Genomic DNA, 19,540 nt, shown 5'->3' with positions numbered 1-19,540 from the left:
ACCTCCCTCCTTCCTTTCTTACTCCCCAGCCCAAAATGTCACACTCCAAGGCAGATGAAAACATGCTCTTGTTAAAACCAGAATCAGAGAGCCAAGTTGCAGAGCCCTCATACAGTGACAGTCCTCACACACAGCTGCACTTCAAAGTTCACCTCATGGTAAAGTCAGAAGTTCAGGACTTTACCCTCGGTCTGAAGCTGGGCAACAAAAGAACCAGGGATCCAGTAAATAGCTTTACTGTTGTAGATCCTTACCCAGGCCTTTTTTGCTGATGATGTAATTAGAAGCTAAAAAAATAATTTTTGATTGATTTTTTTTCTCCTGCATCAATATATGCTGTTTTACAAGACAGTAAAAAGGATTATCCCATGGTAAAAGTCAAACCCTGCAAACAAAGAGCACTCCACAGTACCATGGACTGGGAGTACTGAGCAGAACAACAGAAAAAAAAAATCAGCCATGTCCATGGGAATCAGGGTAACATGATGTACAGAAAAACAGTATTCCCCTTTCAACCATCACTTGATGAGCTAAGGTATGGGCCAAGAAGGGCAGGAACACAGATAAGGGCAGCCCAGGCATCCTGTCATATCTGTGATAGCAGTAAGATTAATCCTGTAAGAAGGCCTGACTCCACTGGCTGGCAGACAGCAGTGGATATGAGGGCACACTGAATTTTTAATAGAGTGGAATCCAGAGATATTTAGACAGCATCCGGGGCACAGCCATGTCCTGTTTATCTTCTCCCCTCCCCACCACCCCAGCCTAAGACAGTCCTGCAGAGTTTGCTCCAGGCAAAGGTGGCATCAGTGCTTCTTGCTGGCTTCCCTTTGGGTTGCAGTCCCTGGGTCATCAATATGAGCCATAACGATCCTGGGGAGGAAACACATGAAGACACCAAGCTACAACACGTGATACAAACTCCAGACACAGATAAGAAGTCTTCACATGTTCGGGAATGGAATACAGTGAGGTTATCTAGACAGGACACCATGCAAAGGCAGGAAGTAAAATGGCCAAAAACTTTTAAATTTCTGTCTGGGATTTGTGGGAAAAGGCATATAGGGTGAGGTGTCCTGCTGGAGGTTGGCCAAGTGTATGTGAAAACCTGTCTGGATGCATTGCTTTTGCATGTGCACTTAAGCAAACACACCAGATTTTCTTCCTTTTATAAGAATGCAAACACATCTCACTGTGTTTCTTCAGTAAGTGATTATGACACTGAAAGAGGGTAGGCTTAAATTGGGTACTAGGAAGAAATGCTTCACTACAGAGATGGTGAGCCCGTGCCAGGTTTCCCAGGGAAGCTGTGGCTGCCCCATCCCTGGCAGTGTCTCAGGTCAGGTTGGATGGGGCTTGGAGCAACCTGGGCTGGTGGGAGGTGTCCCTGCCCATGCAGGGGTTGGCACTGGGGGAGCTCTAAGGTCCCTTCCAACCCAAACCATTCTACAATTCTGTGATTTTAAGTAAAGTTCAATGGCCACTTGGAACTGCTCAGCTATTGTAGTGAAGTCACCAGCTACAGAAGCCAGGTCTCTACCTGGGACTTCCCATGTAGTTTGAAAGGACAACGATAATTTCCAGCAGAAGCCAGGATATGGGGAAAGTCACGGAGCATGACTGGTCTGCAGTTTCCACAGTGTCATCTCACCTGGAGGGAGTTCATCACTCCATTGGCTAGGACAGCCATCTTGCCAGCAACTGATTTCACCCCTTGCTTGAACTGTGCAATGTCAGCTGCAGGAAGGACGTTTCCAATCGAGACACCACCTGTGAGAACCAGCAGGAGTTAGGCCCAAGTACCCCAGCTCCAGAGAGTACCTTCACCCCTCCTCCAGGGAAGGTCCTTCCAAAGTCACTCCCACTGAGCACTAACCTGAGTGTGTGTTCTCAGCCTCTCCAAACAGGTCTGCAGAGCTGATGGCACTGCTGCCTGAGAGCTGCTGCAGTCGGGATCTGGCTTCATACTGCAGCAGGAAACAATTCACAACGTTTATGAAGGGAGGGAACAAATCAGGACCTGAGCAAACAGAAGGAGATGAAGCCTTAAGCTGTACCAGCTCAAGCACTGCAAGAATGCACCTACCTCAGCATCTGCCTCACGCCCAAAGAACATATCTGAGGAGATGGCTTTAGCCCCTGCAAACTTCTGACGAGCTTCGTTGGATTCCACTACAGATGTCCTGCTCTCTGTCTCCCGTCTGCTTGTGGGTCTGAGGAAACAAGAGAGGAGACATCTCACCTTAAGATGAACAGTAAAGAAACAGACTTCTCTCTCAGATCTTATATGATCAAAGGAAAGAACAAATCTTCAAGTGCTGGCTACCATCAGGGTTCTCCTCTCCCCATTTGGATGGCCTTAAAGGCTTCATCAATCTTAAGGACACAGCAGGCAAAGTGCCAAAGCCTCTTTCACAGAAGGATCTTTTTTTGGGGCTTGTCCATGCAAGCTGCCTTCTGCAGCACAAAGCTCCTGTCCCAATGCAGCAGCATCTCTGCCCCCAGATCCTTTGTGTCACACACAGGGAAGGTACAGTAGCTGTGGCAGACACTTTACCTCTCTGAAACGGGCCGAATACTGGATATTGTCACCTCAGGTTCCTCCTCTTTGTCCATACCCCACGATGAGTCCGTTTCCCACCGTGAGCCAAATCCATCTTCAAATGAGAAGGGACTATATTTGTACCTAGGTGCCAAAACCAGACAATTAGGCCAGACAGTAAATTCAGAAACAAGCTGAAGACTACACTGACACGAAGTCTTACTTGGGCGGTCCAGATGTGAAGCCTCCAGCATCTTCAAACAAGTCCAGTTGGGAGCGGGAAGATTTTACAGCCAGTGGTGTCTCCTGCTCAATTACTTGCATCTCAGACATCACTGAGTGTGAGACAGAACTGTGCACAACAAAGAGGTGGTCAGGGCTGATGGTTCTGACAACACCCAGCCCCTACAAGCAAACTGCCCCTACAATCAATCTTGCCTTCATGGGCAGGGCAGGCATCAACAACTCTTGAGGGAGAGCTGCAGGATGCCACCCTCTCCACCTCCTATCTACCTTATCCTGTCTCCACCAGAAGCTTTGAGCAGGAGGAGCATTCTGCAGGGTGACACCTATTAAGCATCAGGGCTCTAGGGATAGACACTGATAGGCCACAAGTATCTCTGGAGAGAACCAGAACTTCTGAATAGAGTGCCTGCTCCTGAGGTCTGAAGTATTTTTAGACACAGTCTAGCATATGAGCACGTTAAATCAGATCCTTATCTACTATAAGAGCAGCAAGCTACTGCCTTCAGGAAGCTTTTCCAAAGCAGGGTGCTTTGAAGGCACCTATCTGTCCTATGCCATCCACAGCCCAGTACCTTCTGGTCACCAAGCCCATGCCCAGCCTCTCTGCTTGTTCACGTTTCTTCCCTTCAAGGTTCTGAAGCTTCTTCTCTTCCTTCTTCCGATCCAGCTGCAGTTCCTGATAAGCCAATCTCATCGAGGTGACTCTAAAGGAAACACCTACGGTGGGTACCAGTTCATTACCCTTCCCCCCTGCCTGTGCTGTGAAGAGGCAAGAGGGAAGAGTAACCAACCCCTCAGAACACCCATTTCCACAACAGCTCTACCAAAAAGCCTTGCAGAGATCCTACTGCTTGTCCTCCCATCTCACCTCCACTGCAATTCAACTTTTTTTTTTTTGTCTGACCATGATTTCCTTACTGTAAGCACTGCCCTACCCCCACTCTCCCACCTCCACCCTGCACCCACACCACAAAATACATCCCTGCCTTCCTCCAGCTCAGCCTTTGCCTATTTCAGTCGTGTCCAAAGGTGAACAGAAAATCAAAATACCTCCACAGCTGCTCCTTAAACTCTTCAGAGATCCTAATTTGAATAAAGCATGGCAGTATAACTTCTTCCCTGCTGTAAGGACCATAATGGCATATAGCTACTGCTAATCCTATCATGCAGCATATCCTATACTTGCATCAGGTGGTCCTGGGGTGAACAGCATTAACCCTTTATTACTTCTGCCTGGTGTAAGCAAGGTACCCAGCCCAAACAGGGCACTTACATAGACTCCTCAGCTTGTTTTCTGGACTCCACTGCCTGCTGCTCCCTCAGCTGCTCTGCCACCTGGGCCTGACGCTCAATCTCACTGAAGCTCTGGCTGCTCACTTTCTGGGCTCCAAGACCTTTTTTTGCACCCAACTTTGAAAAGCAAAACAAACAAACAAACAAAAATTGCATTTTCTTCACCGTAGATGAAAACCAGAATTCTGCTCCTTACTGCAAATGATGGAGTCTTTTGTCTCTACTTGTAGTCATAACCCAGACACCCAAATAGAGCTTGCAACTGAGTATGGAAGAACACCCAAGAGTTAACCCACCAGTGCTAAGAGATCAGCCAGATACACAAGGACTAATGCTCCAAAGCTTAATTGGTTTTGTCTGTTAACATACAAGTTATCTTTCAAAATAAGCAGTGGCAAAAACAAAGCTCTCCCTTCCCCAGATAGATCTCTCAGTATGCAGCTTTGCTGAGGGCCAGGGAAAAGGCAGCAAGATACACTCAGCCTCTTCTCCATAAAACAAGAGCTCAGACATACCCCTTTCTTAGCAGCTCCTGGCTTCTTCTTTCCAATGAGGGAAGACTTAATTTCTGCAAGAGGAGGGAAGCAGCAAATAAGCAGAAGAGCATTAATTTAAGAAGCCAAAATTAGTCAGCAACCCACACAAACATTCACCACAGTCCAGCTGCCACAGAGTCCAGGCACACCATGCAGCTTCACATCAGAAGCTTGGGTAACTTCACCCAGCCAGAAGAGATGCACTTAGAAGCTCCACAATCACAGGCTGGTGGCATGTCCATTGCTGAAGAAACTTGTGAGTGAATTATACCATTGAACAGTTCCTCCAAATGTTGTGCAGCTGGGGAGCCTATCCAGTAAGGATCAGGGTAGCTAGGAAAAGACTATTTATTCCACACATAAATCCAAGAAAATGCAGCTTCTGGGCTATATGAAGGGCAGTGCCTCACCAATGCCTCACGAAGAGGCAAGAACCCTAAAGTTAAGTTTAAATGAACAGACCTAAAGTGGAACAAGCTGTAAAAGCAATGGGTTCCTCAACACCTTGCACCAGGAACCTGTCACTCTGAGGGCATGAAGCATGCCACACCTGAAAAACCACACAAGTTCCAGACAAGCAGCAAATGCTTGGAAAAAAGTGTAAAAACAAAGCAAACAGAGGGGAACATTTTCTCAGCTCCCAACATTTAGCTCCTAAATCTTTTTATCACCCTTGCTGGGCTTTTCTTCCACAGAAGTGTCTCCCTACTTTCTACCCCCACGTGATTTTTATCAACCCATACTTGACAGCATTTCCTGTATCTTTTCAAGTCCTACTTTAAGTTTTTGAAATAGGGATGTTAATGCTCACACTATCCAAAACTGTTTTCAGCTTTCTGTTCCTAATGTCTGATTTGGGGGTTGCTTGGGGGGTTTGTTTGGTGGGTTTTTTGGGGTATTTTTATTACTATCAGGATAGATTTATATAGAAATTACAGTCAGATCCCATTCCAGAGAAGCAATAGCTGATTTAGATCCCAATACAGTGCATGTAAGCTCAAGTTAGGGTTGAAGAGAAAGTGACAGGAGGGGCAGGCAGAGCTGTCACAAGCAGCCAGCACAAGCCAGCTGTTAGCCAGTTACCTCTGGCAGGAACAGGCCCTTGTGTTGACAGATACATGGACATGTCTGGGAAAGAGATATAAAACACAGGGAATGAACAGAAATTTGAGGACACAGGCTTTCCACCCAGGACAAACCCACTGCCAGCTAGAAGCAACAAGGGAAGAAGCTCCAGCCAGCTGCTCTGTGTGCAGCCAGGGCTGTAATGGGAAGGAAAAATCAGATACAAACAAACCCCTGTTACTCTGGAAGCTAAAAGCTCATTTGCCTCCAAAGCTCATGGGAAAAAAAAACCCCAAACAAATCAAGAAGCAAATACCACTGTCATGTGGCCTCTATCAGCCAAGTTCTAGACAGGGAAATGCCAAGCTCTATCCAAAGCTCAAAAGATGAAAACATGCTTGATCATCCAAATGAGGAAGAAATGTCAAGTAAACTGTGGCTTGGTTTTGGGGTTCAGGGAGATCCTCAGTACTCTCTCCATAGGAAGATTAACTCCTTTGGAAATTCTGCAAATTGGCTCATCAGTTTCAGACCCACTGAGCCTGATACTGAACAGCAGGTATAGGAGCAAGAGTGATCCAAGAGACAGCAGAGTCTTACCTAGAGGAGCTTTAGGAGATGTGCTCAACAAGTCAATAGAGGGGCCCTGGCTGGAACCTGTGGGCAAAAAACCAGAAGAGAACATTCAGCAAAGAGATTATCAACCACTCTGCTCAGTGTGCTCAGAGTTCCACCACAGCTCTTTTACCTCCACTGTCCCCACCCCAAACCCCAAACTGACAGTCTGAAACATGCAGTTTCCCAAGGATGATGACTTGGGAACATAACTGCTCCACAGAGCAATTTACTTCCTCTGCAGTGATCTTAATACATTAAAAGAAAGCAAACTCTGCAGGGGTGCATGCAAAGCTGTTTCAAATGACAGCTGTGCCCCCAGATTCTTGGTTTCCTTGTCATTCACTTTAGAAACAGTTTTTTGCTTTTTAGTTATATGTCATTTCCAGACTCACCAAATTGAAGGGATAGAGAAGGTTCTTCAAACAAATCATTAAACCTGGAAGCAGGGCACCAGGGCAGCCAGTCCCCAGCACAGTTTCCTGGGCATTTTTTGAAAAGCAGAGACCTGACCCCAAACAGCAGTGTGTTGAGAAGTCTCCACTAATTTAAATCAACACTGTAGAGTGCACAGAGCTTCCACTCCTTGCAGCCTGAACCAAATGAAAAGCTCAGCCCTCCCAGCTGTGCCACAGCTGGGAAATGAAGTCAGGTTATTGGCAAAATTATTCAGCAGGGAACTCACTTGACACTTCAGTGCCATCTGATGACTTTGCTGCTTTTTCCACCTCTGGGGAAGCCTGGGCAGGATTCTGGCTGGCATCTGCTACATCCCAGGTGCTGGAAGACTACAATGAGATACTCATTCCAGTGAGTTGCAGGAGATGAAGGAACCAAACAATCCTTGACTTATTTCAGGTTTAGTGATCTGTATTCAGTTTTAGACCAAAGGAAATGCATTCCAAACTCTAGACTACACCTTCATTGAAGAGAAGATAACAAATGGACAAATCCACATTCCCTCAACATGGACAAAAATCAAGGAAATAAAACCAGAAGCTAAACTGAACTGAAGCCCAGGAGGAATAGCAGCATCACTCAATGGTAGTATCAGAGTTGGCTACTGCAAGACTCTCCAGGTTAATGAGATGAGCTTGAAACTGTGAGAAAGCATCAAAGAGCTTCCCTAGAATTCCCATATTACTCTATTCACTTGAGAAAGTCCACGTAGCCTTGTGCAAACAGGTGCCCAAATCCAATTTACCAGGGTCTATACATGGAAGAGCTGCCTAAAACAGAAGTTCAAATAGTTCTTCCTTAAAATTTACAAAGGGACTACGTAGCCACACAGGACACAAAGTGTTTTCCAGGGAGTAGCTGTCAGCTCTGAGTATTCCTTGAAGATAAAGAAGATCTGGGTATCACATCACATCTGGATATCTGGATATGGATATCACAGACCCGATGAGGGATTGTTTAACTCTCTGGCCCCATCCCAGGCTGATGACTGAATCTTAGTTCTGCCATGCTAATACTCAACAAAATATGCAATTTAGAGTCCCTTCAAAGGAAGAGGGACTGCTCCTGGCTGAGCAGATGGCTATTTGAGAGCTGTTAGGGCTGTGTTCTCACCTGTGTGTGCTCCATGAAGAAATCAGCATCGCTCTTGTCAGGGGAGTGCCCAGGGGCTCCACTCAGTCCATCTATAAGCAGCTGAAGAGAAGAGAAGAGAAGGGAAAAGAAAGAAGATATCCCACAAGACTCAGCCTCCAGCACTACCTGTGCAAGCGTGCAGAGCTGCTCAGACTCACATCAGTGCCATACTTGGCCATGGCAGCGCTCGCCAGTTGCCGGATCTTCTCCCTGTACATCTGGGCAGCTCGGCTGTTGTACTTGGCATTGGCATCTGTGGTGGTGCAGCCGTGCTGGCGGAAGAAAGCAGTCTGGAAAGAGATGAACTTTCAGTCTACTGCCTGCCAGGTCATCCTCAAGCAAGCATCAGACACAAGCTCAACAGAAATGGCAGCAAGGTAACACTGACTGCACCGCATGAGCCAACCACTCGTTCATTGTTCCAGGCCCCAGAGAGTTCAGAAAACCTCTGCCCAGAAATCCCTGCCCAGCAGGGGAGGATGCTGCCGAGTTACAACACCAAACATGAGCTTTGTAACTGATCAGCATTACCAAGTCCTCTCCTTTAAGAGGACTGTGCCTCTCCTTTAAATTAGGAAAGAATAAATCCACGCGTCAGGAAGCAACGCGTTCAAAGGCCACAGACTCACTCCCAAGCACCCCTGATAAACACCTCCCCTGAGGAAACAACCCCAAAATAAGTTGGAGAAGCTGGTTCTGAGAAAGCCACACAGAGGGAAGGGCCAAGGGACAGAAGGTGTGCATCAGCAAGAGGGAAAAGGCAGGCAAAATGCCTACAGAGGCCCTCACCGCGTTGGCATTGCTGCCCACTTGCATACACCTCAGCTGGAACCAGTTCCAGTTAGAATCCAACTCTGTGGACCTGTGTGAGAAAAATATATTTCTGTAAGTAATGTGCAGGCGTGCCAAACACAAAAGCAAGCTTTGAGGTATAATGGTTTGCTCCCATAAGAAGTTAAAACTTTTAAAGTGAGGAAAAAACCCAAACAAACCAAAAAACAGTTTCAGCTTCAGACCAAGCAATCGTGTCCAGGCTCAGTGAACCTCTCACTTGTCTTGCTGAAGAGAGCAGAGCCTGAGCTAGGAAAGTACAGGCAACAACTCTGAGTGTACATCTGATCTCACCACAACGTGGGAGCTTCCTACTCAGCCTGTCCTACTGATTGGGTCAGAACACATGACAGAGCAACTGAGAAAACACCCAAATGAAGCTGGGTGACAGTGCATGTCTCCTACCACTGACGTAACCACCACGTAGCAAAGGTCACAGCGCTGTTACTTAACATAGTAACTTTTGTGAGTACCTAAAATAAGATTAATAGCCTGAAAAGCCAACTCGGTTTGCCCCACAATACAGGGAAGACTAAATATAGTCTTAAGTTGTGCCAGGGGAGGTTTAGGTTGGATATTAGAAAGAATTTCTTTATGAGAGGGTGATCAGACATTGGAATGGGCTGCCCAGGGAAGTAGTGGATTCTCCGTGTCTGGAGATATTTCAAAGGAGACTGGATGTGGCACTCAGTGCCATGGGCTGGGAACCACGGGGGGAGTGGATCAAGGGTTGGACTTGATGATCTCTGAGGTCCCTTCCAACCCAGCCAATTATATGATTCTATTAAAGCATCTGCTCAGGAAGAATCTTGGTAAACAAGATACCCTGATAAGCAGCCGGTTTCTCTCCAGAGATAAAGCAATAGCTTCTTTTTTCGCTGTGCAACAAAATAGCCCCAAAACCTTGAAGGTACTGCTCAGAAAGCGTGGTATTCTCAACAGGAATACAAATCAAACATCACAATACATGCCAACATGTTACAGTTTGAAAATAATATTCCTATTTTTGCCTTGCTCAGCAGGGCCTCCTCCTTTACTCAACAAAGCCTCCCGTGCTGCTTTACCGGCAAGACTCACACACACCACAACTCTCCTCGCAGCTCCCACAACTGGGACCGCGTTTCTTGCGCTGACGTCTCTCTCCCCCCAAGCACCGTCCCAGCCGTTCCCTGAGGCGCTCTGAAATCTCCATCTTGGAAAAGCTGAGCGACCTAAAGCAGCCTCACAAAACCCCAGCGCCGGCTCTGCTCTGCTGCTTCTCTGACCGAAAAAGAAAGGGCTGATCGAGCCCCTGAGCGCTCTCCCACAGCCTGGGGTGGGTACAACGGGACCGGAGCCCCCCCTCTCCCTGCCTCCCGCACCCCCGGGGCCCCACGCACCTGACGAAGCTGAGGTGCACGCCCAGGGACCTGTGGACTCCGGAGCAGTCGATGCAGAGGAAGACCCCGTAGGTGATGCTGGCCCAGCTCGGGTTCTTGGCGCCGCAGTCGAAGCACGACTAAAGCCAGGGGAGGGCACGGGATGAAAACTCAACCACTCTCGGGCCTCTCCGTCCCCCGTGGCCTGGACGCTCTCCCCGGGCCCTCCCCGCACCCCAGGACCGCCCTACGCGGCCGGCGCAAGCCGCGCTTCGGCTCCAGGCAGCGGCCGCGGGGAAGCAGCCCCCGGTGGAAGGGCGGGAGGCCGCCCAGCGCCTCCCCCTTACCTTGTTCGTCGGCGCCGCCCGAAGCCGCTTGAAGAGCGTCTGAATCTCCGTCTTGCTCGGCTCTGCCGCCATGATCTCTCCTTCCCAGGCGCCACCGCGCTGACGGGTACCGGCCGGGCCCAAACGCGCAGGAACCGGGTTGCAGTACGGAGGCCGCCGCGGCCGCCTCCGCGCTGGGCTCAGCCCCTCCCTTCCCCTGCGCCGGGACCGCAGGGCCCATCCCTCTCAGAAGGATCCCCGGAGCAGGGCGGGCTGTCCCCTCCGTCCCCGGGCTGCCAGGGAGGGGCTTCTCGCTGCAGCCCCCACGCTCCCCCCTCCCCGCACACCGCTGGGTCTGAACCCGCACAGGGACCCATCCGAACCCGCACCTCGCTCGGCTCCGGCCGCTGCCGGTGCTCTCGGAGCCATGAGGTGCGGTCCCGGGGTTGAGAGAATCCCTGGGAGTAGCCGGGTTGGAGCGGCTGCTGCGTGAGGAGTGAACACCGCGGATGGGAGCTCAGAACCGCAGCATTTTGGGGCTCAGAACGCCCGGCCCGGTACAGAAGGGAGAAGACTTGGACATTATTTAGTCAGCTAGAGACTTCTGAAGCGGCACTGTGAGGAACCAGTGCAGCGTGAGGCAGCAGTCAAGGTAGGGAGATGGTTACTGTAAAGTGCTGTAGTAGGTGCCAAAAAGCAGGAGGGAATGGACTGGAAAGTCACTAATGCCATAAAAAAGAGGGAAAAGAGGTGGTTATGCTTTGATGCTCAGTGGCATTTAGATCGTTTCATGGTTTACCCTAAGGAAAAAAAAAGTGTGTGCTGTGCAATGAGAGGTTCAGAAGGGCAAGAACAACAAAAGCTGATCAGCAGCATGGTGTTACCGAGATGGGATGGATTGGGATTTCCTTACCTTTCCTTTCCTTGCCTCCAAAAGGAGATTGCTCTGCAGCAGCAGCTTGGCACTAAGAGAATACTAAATGTATTAGTATCTAGACTAAACAACTTTCAGTTTAAATTTAAAAGCTTTCACTCATTTCTACGTTTCCCACAGGTATGGAAGGTAGGCTGTAGATTTCATTGCAATGGAAACCTAAGACCTGTGGTCCATGGAGTCGGGACAATACAGATACAGTCAGGAGCAACTCAGTTCCTAGGCAAAAAAAACCCTACAGGTTTAGCAGGGGTATGAACTCGTGTGTTCTGGGAATCAGCAAAGCCTTAAGTGAGAGTGAGACCTGATCTGGAAGGCACATTGCCCCACAGTAAGATGAGAGGCTCCTGGCTGTCCCATCTGATGTGAGCTACTCCCAGATGAGTTTCTGAACTGTGTAGCAAAGCCTGATGCAGCCTGCCAGGGCTCATCCTTGACACTGGCCTTATTTGCAGTAGCCCCTGGTGTCTGCTGCTCCCTTTATTGTTATGTGCCCATATCTGGATGAGACAAACAGGACTGGGAAATCATTTCAGGGAAAAAGAACCAACAGCTCTTTCCCCACAGCTATTTTTAAGGCAATTGAGCTCCCTGATCCCAGTGAGGGTGCAGCTGTCCTGGCAGTCACAGCAGGAGAGATGGTGTCAGGGTGCAGCAAGGGAGAGCTGTGGGCATTCACAAGGCCAGCAGGCTTGGGCCCTCTTCATCCCTGCTCTGTGCCCACAGAACCTGAGCAAGGAGAGCTGGGCAGATGCAGGGTAGCAGCCAGGTTTTACCCAGAATTGAGATAGCTGGGCAAGTTCATGTCCATGAGTTAGTCTGCAGTCAGGCTGGGATGTCAATCCAGAGGTCAGGATCAGGCCCAGTGATTGCCAGGCATGTGCCAAGGCAAGTCTGAGGTCAGCTTACAGGGTCAAGAAGGCACACAAAGACAACTGCTCCTCCAACTTAAAGATCAGTGAGCCCCTGTGCCAGGTTTCCCAGGGAAGCTGTGGCTGCCCCATCCCTGGCAGTGTCTCAGGTCAGGTTGGATGGGGCTTGGAGCAACCTGGGCTGGTGGGAGGTGTCCCTGCCCATGGGAAGGGGCTTGAAACCGGGTGAGTTTTAGGGTCCCCTCTTATTCAAACAGTTCCATGGTTCTGGGGCAGCTCTGGGCTGAGTGTAAATGAGAACAGCCCCACCTCCACAAACAGGGGTGTGGGTAAGGGCCCCAGGTGAGGCTGCTCAGGATAGTTAAGGGCTATTAGAACCTCAGGGGGCTGGCAGCTGAAGACAGGACAGGAGAAGGAAGGTGTGGCGTGGCAGAGTGAAGGCTGTGTGAGCTGCATCTGTTGTGTAGAGGAGGAAATTTTGATGATGTGCATTGGCTCAAGCAGTTTCAGCCTGAGGTGGTTGTTCCTGACTTGTCACTCACTGTCTGTCACAGAATCACAGAATCATCTGGGTTGGAAGGGACCTCAGAGATCATCAAGCCCAACCCTTGATCCACTCTCCCCGTGGTTCCCAGCCCATGGCTCTGAGTGCCACATCCAGTCTCTTTTTAAGTATCTCCAGACACGGAGAATCCACTACTTCCCTGGGCAGCCCATTCCAATGTCTGATCACCCTCTCCATAAAGAAATTCTTTCTAATGTCCAACCTAAACCTCCCCTGGCACAACTTGAGACCGTGCCCTCTTGTCTTGCTGAGAGTTGCCTGGGAAAAGAGCCCAACCCCCTCCTGGCTCCAAACTCCTTTCAGGGAGTTGTAGAGAGTGATGAGGTCTCCCCTGAGCCTCCTCTTCTCCAGGCTGAACACCCCCAGCTCCCTCAGCCTCTCTTCATAGGATATGTGCTTAAGTCCCTTCACCAGCCTGGTTGCCCTCCTTTGGACCCGCTCCAGCACCTCAATCTCCTTCCTGAACTGAGGGGCCCAGAACTGAACACAGGATTCAAGCTGTGGCCTCACCAGGGCTGAGCACAGGGGCAGAATCCCTTCCCTGGACCTGTTGGCCACGCTGTTCCTGTCATGCAGTGCTGGTCCCCTCCTCTGCTGGTTCTGTTCTCAGCAGCTGTGTGTTTGGCTGTGTGACAGAGGTGTGCAGGTGTTGGGAGGGACAGTCCCTTCGTGCTGCTATAACCCTTCCTGGGGCTTCTGAGAGAGAAACAGCGTGTGCTGAGGAGGAGCCAAGGCAACTCCAGAGGCCAGTAGGTCAGTGTCACACTTTGCCTGTGTGTGCTGGAAGCCATGAGGAGATGACAGTGCAGGCTCCTCTCCCCTGTGAAAGGAGCAGTTGTTGCTCACTGTGATGTGCCTGAGCAAAGCTTCCTACTCAGGGTTACTCGAGCTTCTGTACCTCAGCTGGGTCCCTTGCAGGCCTTCCAGCCCATGCTGGTTGCTCCAAGTCCTGGCAAGGCTGCTGACCCTGTCCATCAGTTTTACATAAAAGCAGCAGGAAGGGCATGCTGCTGGTCTGAGAAACAGTCAGCTTCTTTTTGTTGCCTTTGCAAGTACAGGAAAGACCTCCTGCTGCTGACTGTTCCCTGTGAGTGTGTGCTGTCACTACACAGTTCTTGCCATTTCCTGTGTCTGTTTCTTTTGCTCCTCATGTCCTTTGGTGCTGGATTTCTGAGCAACAAACTGGGAGCCTGCTCTTTGGTCTTCAGCTTCCCTGTCCATCTGCATCACATCTGACATCTGCCTCATTCCTCCTGACTGCTGACACAAAACCCTGAGCTTGGTGGAGCCTCCTAGTCAGAAATCACCTCACTGTTCCCTACCTCTGTCAGTAAAAAAATAGTCCCCAGCATCATCCAAGAGAGCAAAGGAAAGAAAAGGATGATGACCAGGCTTGTTCCTGGATTCTATCATCCCCTTGAGGACACTTTTTGAGTACAGAAGTCTTGTTGTCTGAGGTCATGAGGTTACTGTGAAAGAGAGCAGGAGTCAAGTGCTCTGCTGGGGATCAATCTTGCCCAGCAGTTGCAGGTCTGAGCCCAGGGGAAAAGAAATTGCTTCTCTGGTAGCCTGGCCAGAAGCAAGGAGGACAGAGGGGAGCAGCAGCCTCGCTCTCTTCCCTCTACCCAGCAAAAAATATGAAAGGACTGTGCAGGACAGGGGTGAGGTGGCTGAGTCCTGCTCTCCTGCTCAGACCTCTGCTTTTGCATAGTGAGAAGATTAGAGGAGGGCAGCAAATTCAATAAACCACCCAAAAAATATCTGGGAGAGTTTCCTATGGATCCCAGTGTGAGTGGTGAGGTACCAAGAATCTGCAATGATGCCCTGGGGAAAACAGCAGTTCCTAGCAGCAGGGTGGGTTTGGTTTGGTTGGTTTTTCCTTACCAAGCAGTTTACAGACACTGACTAATCTGCAGAGTTTCCCTTGGGCATAGTCAGGAACCCTGGGAGGGAGCTCTGCTCGATATTTCAGGGCAGCCTGGCTATTTCCAGTAGTGGAAAGAAGAAACATAGCTACAGATGGAGGAGAGGAGAACGTGATCTAAAGCTTTCTCAGTCTCTCTGGAGCAAGGTTCTCAGCAGGTATGTCCCTTCCCTGAGTGCATAAGAAGATGCTTTCAGTTTCTTGTGGCTTCAGGGATCATAAGGAAAGCTTTTCCTTTGCCTGGGTGAGGTCAAACTGCCCCGTGTTCCCCTGGGTGTGTATGTTGCAGGGGGAACAGCTGTGGGTGACCAGTCTGCCAGTGTGCCAGCTTGAGTGGAATGAGCTGCTGTCTGCTGAGGAAGAAGTGTAGCACCCAGGCAGGCAGTCACCTCACACAGGGACTTTCAGCCAGATCTCAGATGAGGAGCTAATGCACTCTTTTGTTCAGGTTTACAAGTTACACAATTTTACCACAAATGTGGTTTGGAGGAAAGCCAGCAAAGGTAAAAGAAACACACAAATTAAGGAACACAACGGATGGGTAACTCAAGAGGTCACTGAGGAGCAGGGTCGTGGCTGGCTTGATTGACTTTGAGGTTGTGTTGCATCCCAAAGGCTGATTCTGCTACACATGTTGTCCCTTGTAGCCACTCTGGCAAGTTGGTGGCCACAGGCTGAGTTGTGTCCTCAGCCCTGCTGAAATGCTGATTTTCTCTGCATATTGCTCAGCAGATCTGCTGATGCCATTGCTGAATGGCCAGGAGGGGGTGGGAAGGTCTGACAGGGAGAAGAGCAGACTGTCCCTTTGAGTTGTACTCCCTGGTGTTGCTGTGCTGCCAGGCAAAGCTGCTGGTGTTTGATGGAAGGGATCTTCTGCTCCCCAGTGCTCCTGAGAACCTTGTTGTTCAGTATGTGTGCACAGATGTCTGTCTTCAGGCTTTTGTTTTGTAACTCTGCTTCCAGTATTATGATTTCTTTTCAACTGTCTGGTAACATCACTTCTGCCTGGCCTGGAAGGTTCTTGGGAGGCTTTGGGGATACCCCAGAGCAGGGATGAGCTGGCCCTGGGGTGTCCTGCATCTGAGGATAATGCTTTAGACCTTGCTGTAATGGTCAGTTTGCAGATGTTATAGGTGTCCTTTCTCTTTGGCATATGTCAGGCACTCAAGTGATGCCCAGATTCTGCTCATCCTGCTCATCACACCATAAGGAAGCAAGGTGGAGAGACTGGGCAGTGAGCAGTCCCCAGGCTATCTCACCTTCCTTTTGAGGGCAGACCACAGCACAGCCACTAACTTGCTGAAGATCAAAGCTGGCAGGACTCTACTCCTATCAGACATGACCTTCCAGATTTTCCAGCAGACAGGTAAACTCTCGTCCCTGCAGATCACCCCACTCCCCAAAGTTTTCTAAAAGCCTTAAAGTCCCTTTGATACAGGGACTCGTTGCCTGCAGCCCCTATACATGTAGGGAGCATGCCTGAAGGAGAAGAAAGTCTTGAAAGCAGGGCTAAGAAAAAGACAAGTTAAGCAAGGCAAGATGGGAAAGCTCTTGTTTTACTATGAAGCTCTTTTGAAAACAGAGTTGTTCCACAGAGCAAGCACCACTGTCAAATAGGTTGTTAGGAGTGGTTTGTGTGGCAGTGCTTCAGCTCTGCAGGTGGCCACAAGGTGTAGAAGACATGCAGGGCCACTGGTGAGACAGATCCATAGGACTGTGGGTGTAACATGTCTTAGAAACTGTATGAGACCTGTGGGAAGCCCTGTGGAGGATCTGAGAGCAAGGGCTGGTGTGGTCACAGCTGGGGGCAGTGACTGTTTTGGTGTCAGCCTCCTCCTGAAAACAGGAACAATGGACTCAGGAAGGAAAGAGGTAGTGAAGTGAAAGGGGTAGAGGACAGGACTAGGAAGAAGATTTCCATCTGGAAGGACAGAAAGAAATGCAGGGAGGAAGAGACCACAGGATTTTTAAATAGCTAGACCCAGTGGAAGGATTGAGACTGAAGAGGAGAGATTATGGGCCCCCACACTCAGACAGAAGTGCTGACCACCACTGTGCTGCTTGCAGAGAAAGGAAGCCCCAAGGTGCAGCTGTAATTGTCATAAGATGAGAGACAGACAAAGCAGATGATGAAAAACAGGACACAGCCAGAAAAAATGGATGTATGGAAAGTAACTGAGGGATTTGGTCTGACATTTAGTTTGGAAAAGTTCACTGTAGCCATGCTGCTTTTTCAAGATGTTCCAACAGAAAACCAATTTCTTCCAGCTCCAGGACCTACTCCATTGCCATCTTCCCCCCTGCACCCTCCCTTCAGCAAGGATTTGTCTTCTCCACTAACATCTTATATTCACTCTCTCTGATCTTCTAAGAACCTAGCTAGGGAGCTTGGTAAACAGTCTCATTCCCTCACAGCCCCAAATTTTTCCATCTCCTTGCACCCTGAGCAGTGGTACAACACTTTTTGCAAGTGTTTCCCTGCTTCTTTTTCTTTCTTGTGTGCAAGATCCCTCTCAAGACACTTTGCCTCATACCATGCAGCCTTACTATTCTTCTTTTGCACAACCTTTCCCACCATCCTGCTCAGAGGAGTGTCCATGCAGGACTGCTACATACATCTGCCTCAGCTCTTTGTGCCCAACAAACCAACCACAACAGGATGGGGAAGTGGGATGGAAATTAAACTGAAGCACCCATGGCCCCAAGCTCCCCACAGAGGGCAGTGGAAGTGCCACCAAGGGTTAAGAACATCTTAACCACAATTCTGAGCTGCCATCACAGAGCACAGCTGCCCTGTGGGCTCTGGGACCCAGATTTTGCCTACAGGGCAGAAACATCATTAATGGGTTGAGCAAGCTCAGCTGCTGCTGCTTTGGGGAAATGGGTGTGATCTGTCACAGAGAATCTTCAGCTTCCCATTCCTAAAAAAATTAATGATCAACAGGAAATCCAAGCTTTGTTATATATTTTCCAGGAAGATGCCAGAACCAAATTAATGATCTGCCAACCACAGGTGTACAGGCTTTCCACAAATAGTGGCTTTATTAAATAAATAAAAAAGAGGAGTAGATACTGTTTTCCCTGTGTTGCCCATCAGGCACAGAAATGGCTCTGTTTTTACAGAAGCCCTGGGGGAAGCATGAGCTTTGCTGGCCTTCTCAAAGCACTTCATGTCTGCACCTCTCTGTTCACACACAAAACTTTTGCCATGGCCTGGATGGCAAGTTTCAACAGGAGCCTTCATGGTTCACAAAACCTCAGTTGCTTCTGTGGAAAACTAAGTCTCCAGGCAGAACTGTTAGTTTAAGATAAGATCATCATCATCATCAAACCAAGATGTGCTTGGTTTTTTATTTTTATTTTCTCCCAGCTGGTTCTTTACTACACAGGCTCTCTTTTATTAATCCCTTTGGTTTTGGGTAGCCCAGACTATATTTTTGCCATGCCAACATTTGTAAGGTATAGTCCAGCCAAGCAATTCTTCATTCTTGAGGTGTTGTCTCCTGTCTGTTACTTCAGCTCTTGGCAGAAATTTCTGACATGCAAACATTCCTTCAGGGGACTGGTTCACATAAGCTGCAGAATGTCACTATTTCTGGAAACCTTCAGGCAGCCCATGATGATGGGGTGGTTGTGTTTTCCTAAGACAAACAAGTCCGTTCAGACTTTGTCCTGGGGAATTTCGGGTTGTTTGTACTGTAATCAGAGGTCCTGTCCACTGGACATTTCTGTCCTCACAGCATGTTCTTGCCACACCTAACTCCATCCCTAATTATAATCCAACAAGAACTCAGGCAAAGAACTGAAGTCAAGCCTCCATGGTATCCTCCATAACCCCCTTCTGGAATTTTTTGCCTTTACATGAAGGGCCAGCACTAGTGTTTGAAAACAGCCAGGCTAACAAGGGAAATTTCAGCATTCATTAGAGCACATCTCAGGGCATTTAAGCCCCGACTGCTTTTGTCTGTGTTATCTCCCATAGTAGGCATGCTCTCCCCACATCCATGCGTGCTAGGACAAAGCAGCAACAAATCATTCAGTTGTGGGTGAACAAGTGGAACACATGCAGTCAGTGTACAGCCCTGACCATACATTACCTGGGGCATGGTATGAAAGCAGAGACTGGATCTTCAAATAAATCCCTATGCTTTTTACAACTCCACCTCTAATTATCTGGCATAAGCTTAGAGGTTTCTTCAAATATTAGACAGATTATGTAAATTTATAGCTTAGCCCAGGCATTTTTAACATCTGTTGTTTAAATTGTCCCTTGGGAATACTTTATCTTTTTCTTGAGAAATGACATTACTGATTCCAAACAAAATCCTTTAGTTGTGTTCTTTAGGCATGCACCCCCCTACCCCCCTCAGGAGGTACCCTCCTAGGGCTTCTTTAAGCAAGACCTTTCAACAGCTGATACATTTCTGGGGTCTCACCAAAGCACTGAACATGAGTCTCAGATCTCTTTGTCTGTGGCTGACTACATTTCAAGGCATCCAGTGTGCTGTAAAAGGTTAATTTCTGTCCTGACAGGCAGGCAACATGCTTTATCTCCCATCAGTTAAATTAAATCAATGCTTCAATCTGTCCATCCCTGCAGCCTTTCAGGTTCATTGGCTGCTGTTACCACTCTGCTGCCATTTAATCCCAAATGCTCACCTGTGACTTCAGACTTCCTTATCCATATTGTCCCTTTTCCACAGAGCTCTGAAGCACTTCACTCTGCTCGACTTTATTCTGTGTGACTTAACCCAGTTCTTCACATGTGCTAACCCAGAATAAGGATTTCACTACAGAATGCTACTACAAAACTCAATGCAATTCAACAATAATTTCAAGC

At 48.8% G+C, this 19,540-nt stretch overlaps 2 protein-coding genes across 4 annotated transcripts in view; one reads left to right on the top strand and one right to left on the bottom strand.

Annotated features, from left to right (window-relative positions):
• Positions 1–50: 50 nt before the first annotated feature.
• ARFGAP2 (ADP ribosylation factor GTPase activating protein 2) lies at positions 51–10,595 on the bottom strand. Of its 2 annotated transcripts, XM_030452633.1 has the most exons (17): positions 10,427–10,587; positions 10,101–10,219; positions 8,680–8,752; positions 8,049–8,180; positions 7,870–7,950; positions 6,983–7,085; positions 6,283–6,339; positions 5,701–5,745; positions 4,597–4,649; positions 4,062–4,198; positions 3,361–3,492; positions 2,766–2,894; positions 2,558–2,686; positions 2,087–2,213; positions 1,877–1,967; positions 1,652–1,770; positions 51–873 (listed from the first exon to the last, which is right to left on the bottom strand). In XM_030452633.1, the coding sequence occupies exons 1-17, from the start codon at positions 10,496–10,498 to the stop codon at positions 853–855; spliced, it is 1,620 nt and encodes a 539-aa protein (XP_030308493.1). In that variant the 5' UTR covers positions 10,499–10,587; the 3' UTR covers positions 51–852. The 2 variants fall into 2 exon arrangements, with proteins under 2 accessions (XP_030308493.1, XP_030308494.1); XM_030452634.1 differs by lacking the exon at positions 5,701–5,745 and having other exon boundaries at positions 10,427–10,595.
• Positions 10,515–19,540, top strand: part of DDB2 (damage specific DNA binding protein 2) — a 50,943-nt gene continuing 41,917 nt past the window's right edge. For both annotated transcript variants that reach the window (XM_030452638.1, XM_030452642.1), the window contains exon 1: positions 10,515–11,057. The gene's annotated coding sequence lies outside the window, so the exon portion shown is untranslated. The remainder of the gene's footprint in view (positions 11,058–19,540) is intronic.

Source organism: Calypte anna, chromosome 5A (assembly GCF_003957555.1).
Source record: "Calypte anna isolate BGI_N300 chromosome 5A, bCalAnn1_v1.p, whole genome shotgun sequence".
In the NCBI taxonomy this organism is placed as follows: domain Eukaryota; kingdom Metazoa; phylum Chordata; class Aves; order Apodiformes; family Trochilidae; genus Calypte; species Calypte anna.
This window is presented reverse-complemented; position numbering and strand designations above follow the sequence as displayed.

Coding starts and splice junctions, on each gene's coding strand:
- ARFGAP2 (XM_030452633.1), bottom strand. CDS start 10,498: ATGGCGGCAGAGCCGAGCAAGACGGAGATTCAGACGCTCTTCAAGCGG. Junction 8,753..10,100: donor GTGCACCTCAGCTTCGTCAG/GTGCGTGGGGCC, acceptor TTTCTCACACAG/GTCCACAGAGTTGGATTCTA. Junction 1,968..2,086: donor GGCGTGAGGCAGATGCTGAG/GTAGGTGCATTC, acceptor TTCCTGCTGCAG/TATGAAGCCAGATCCCGACT.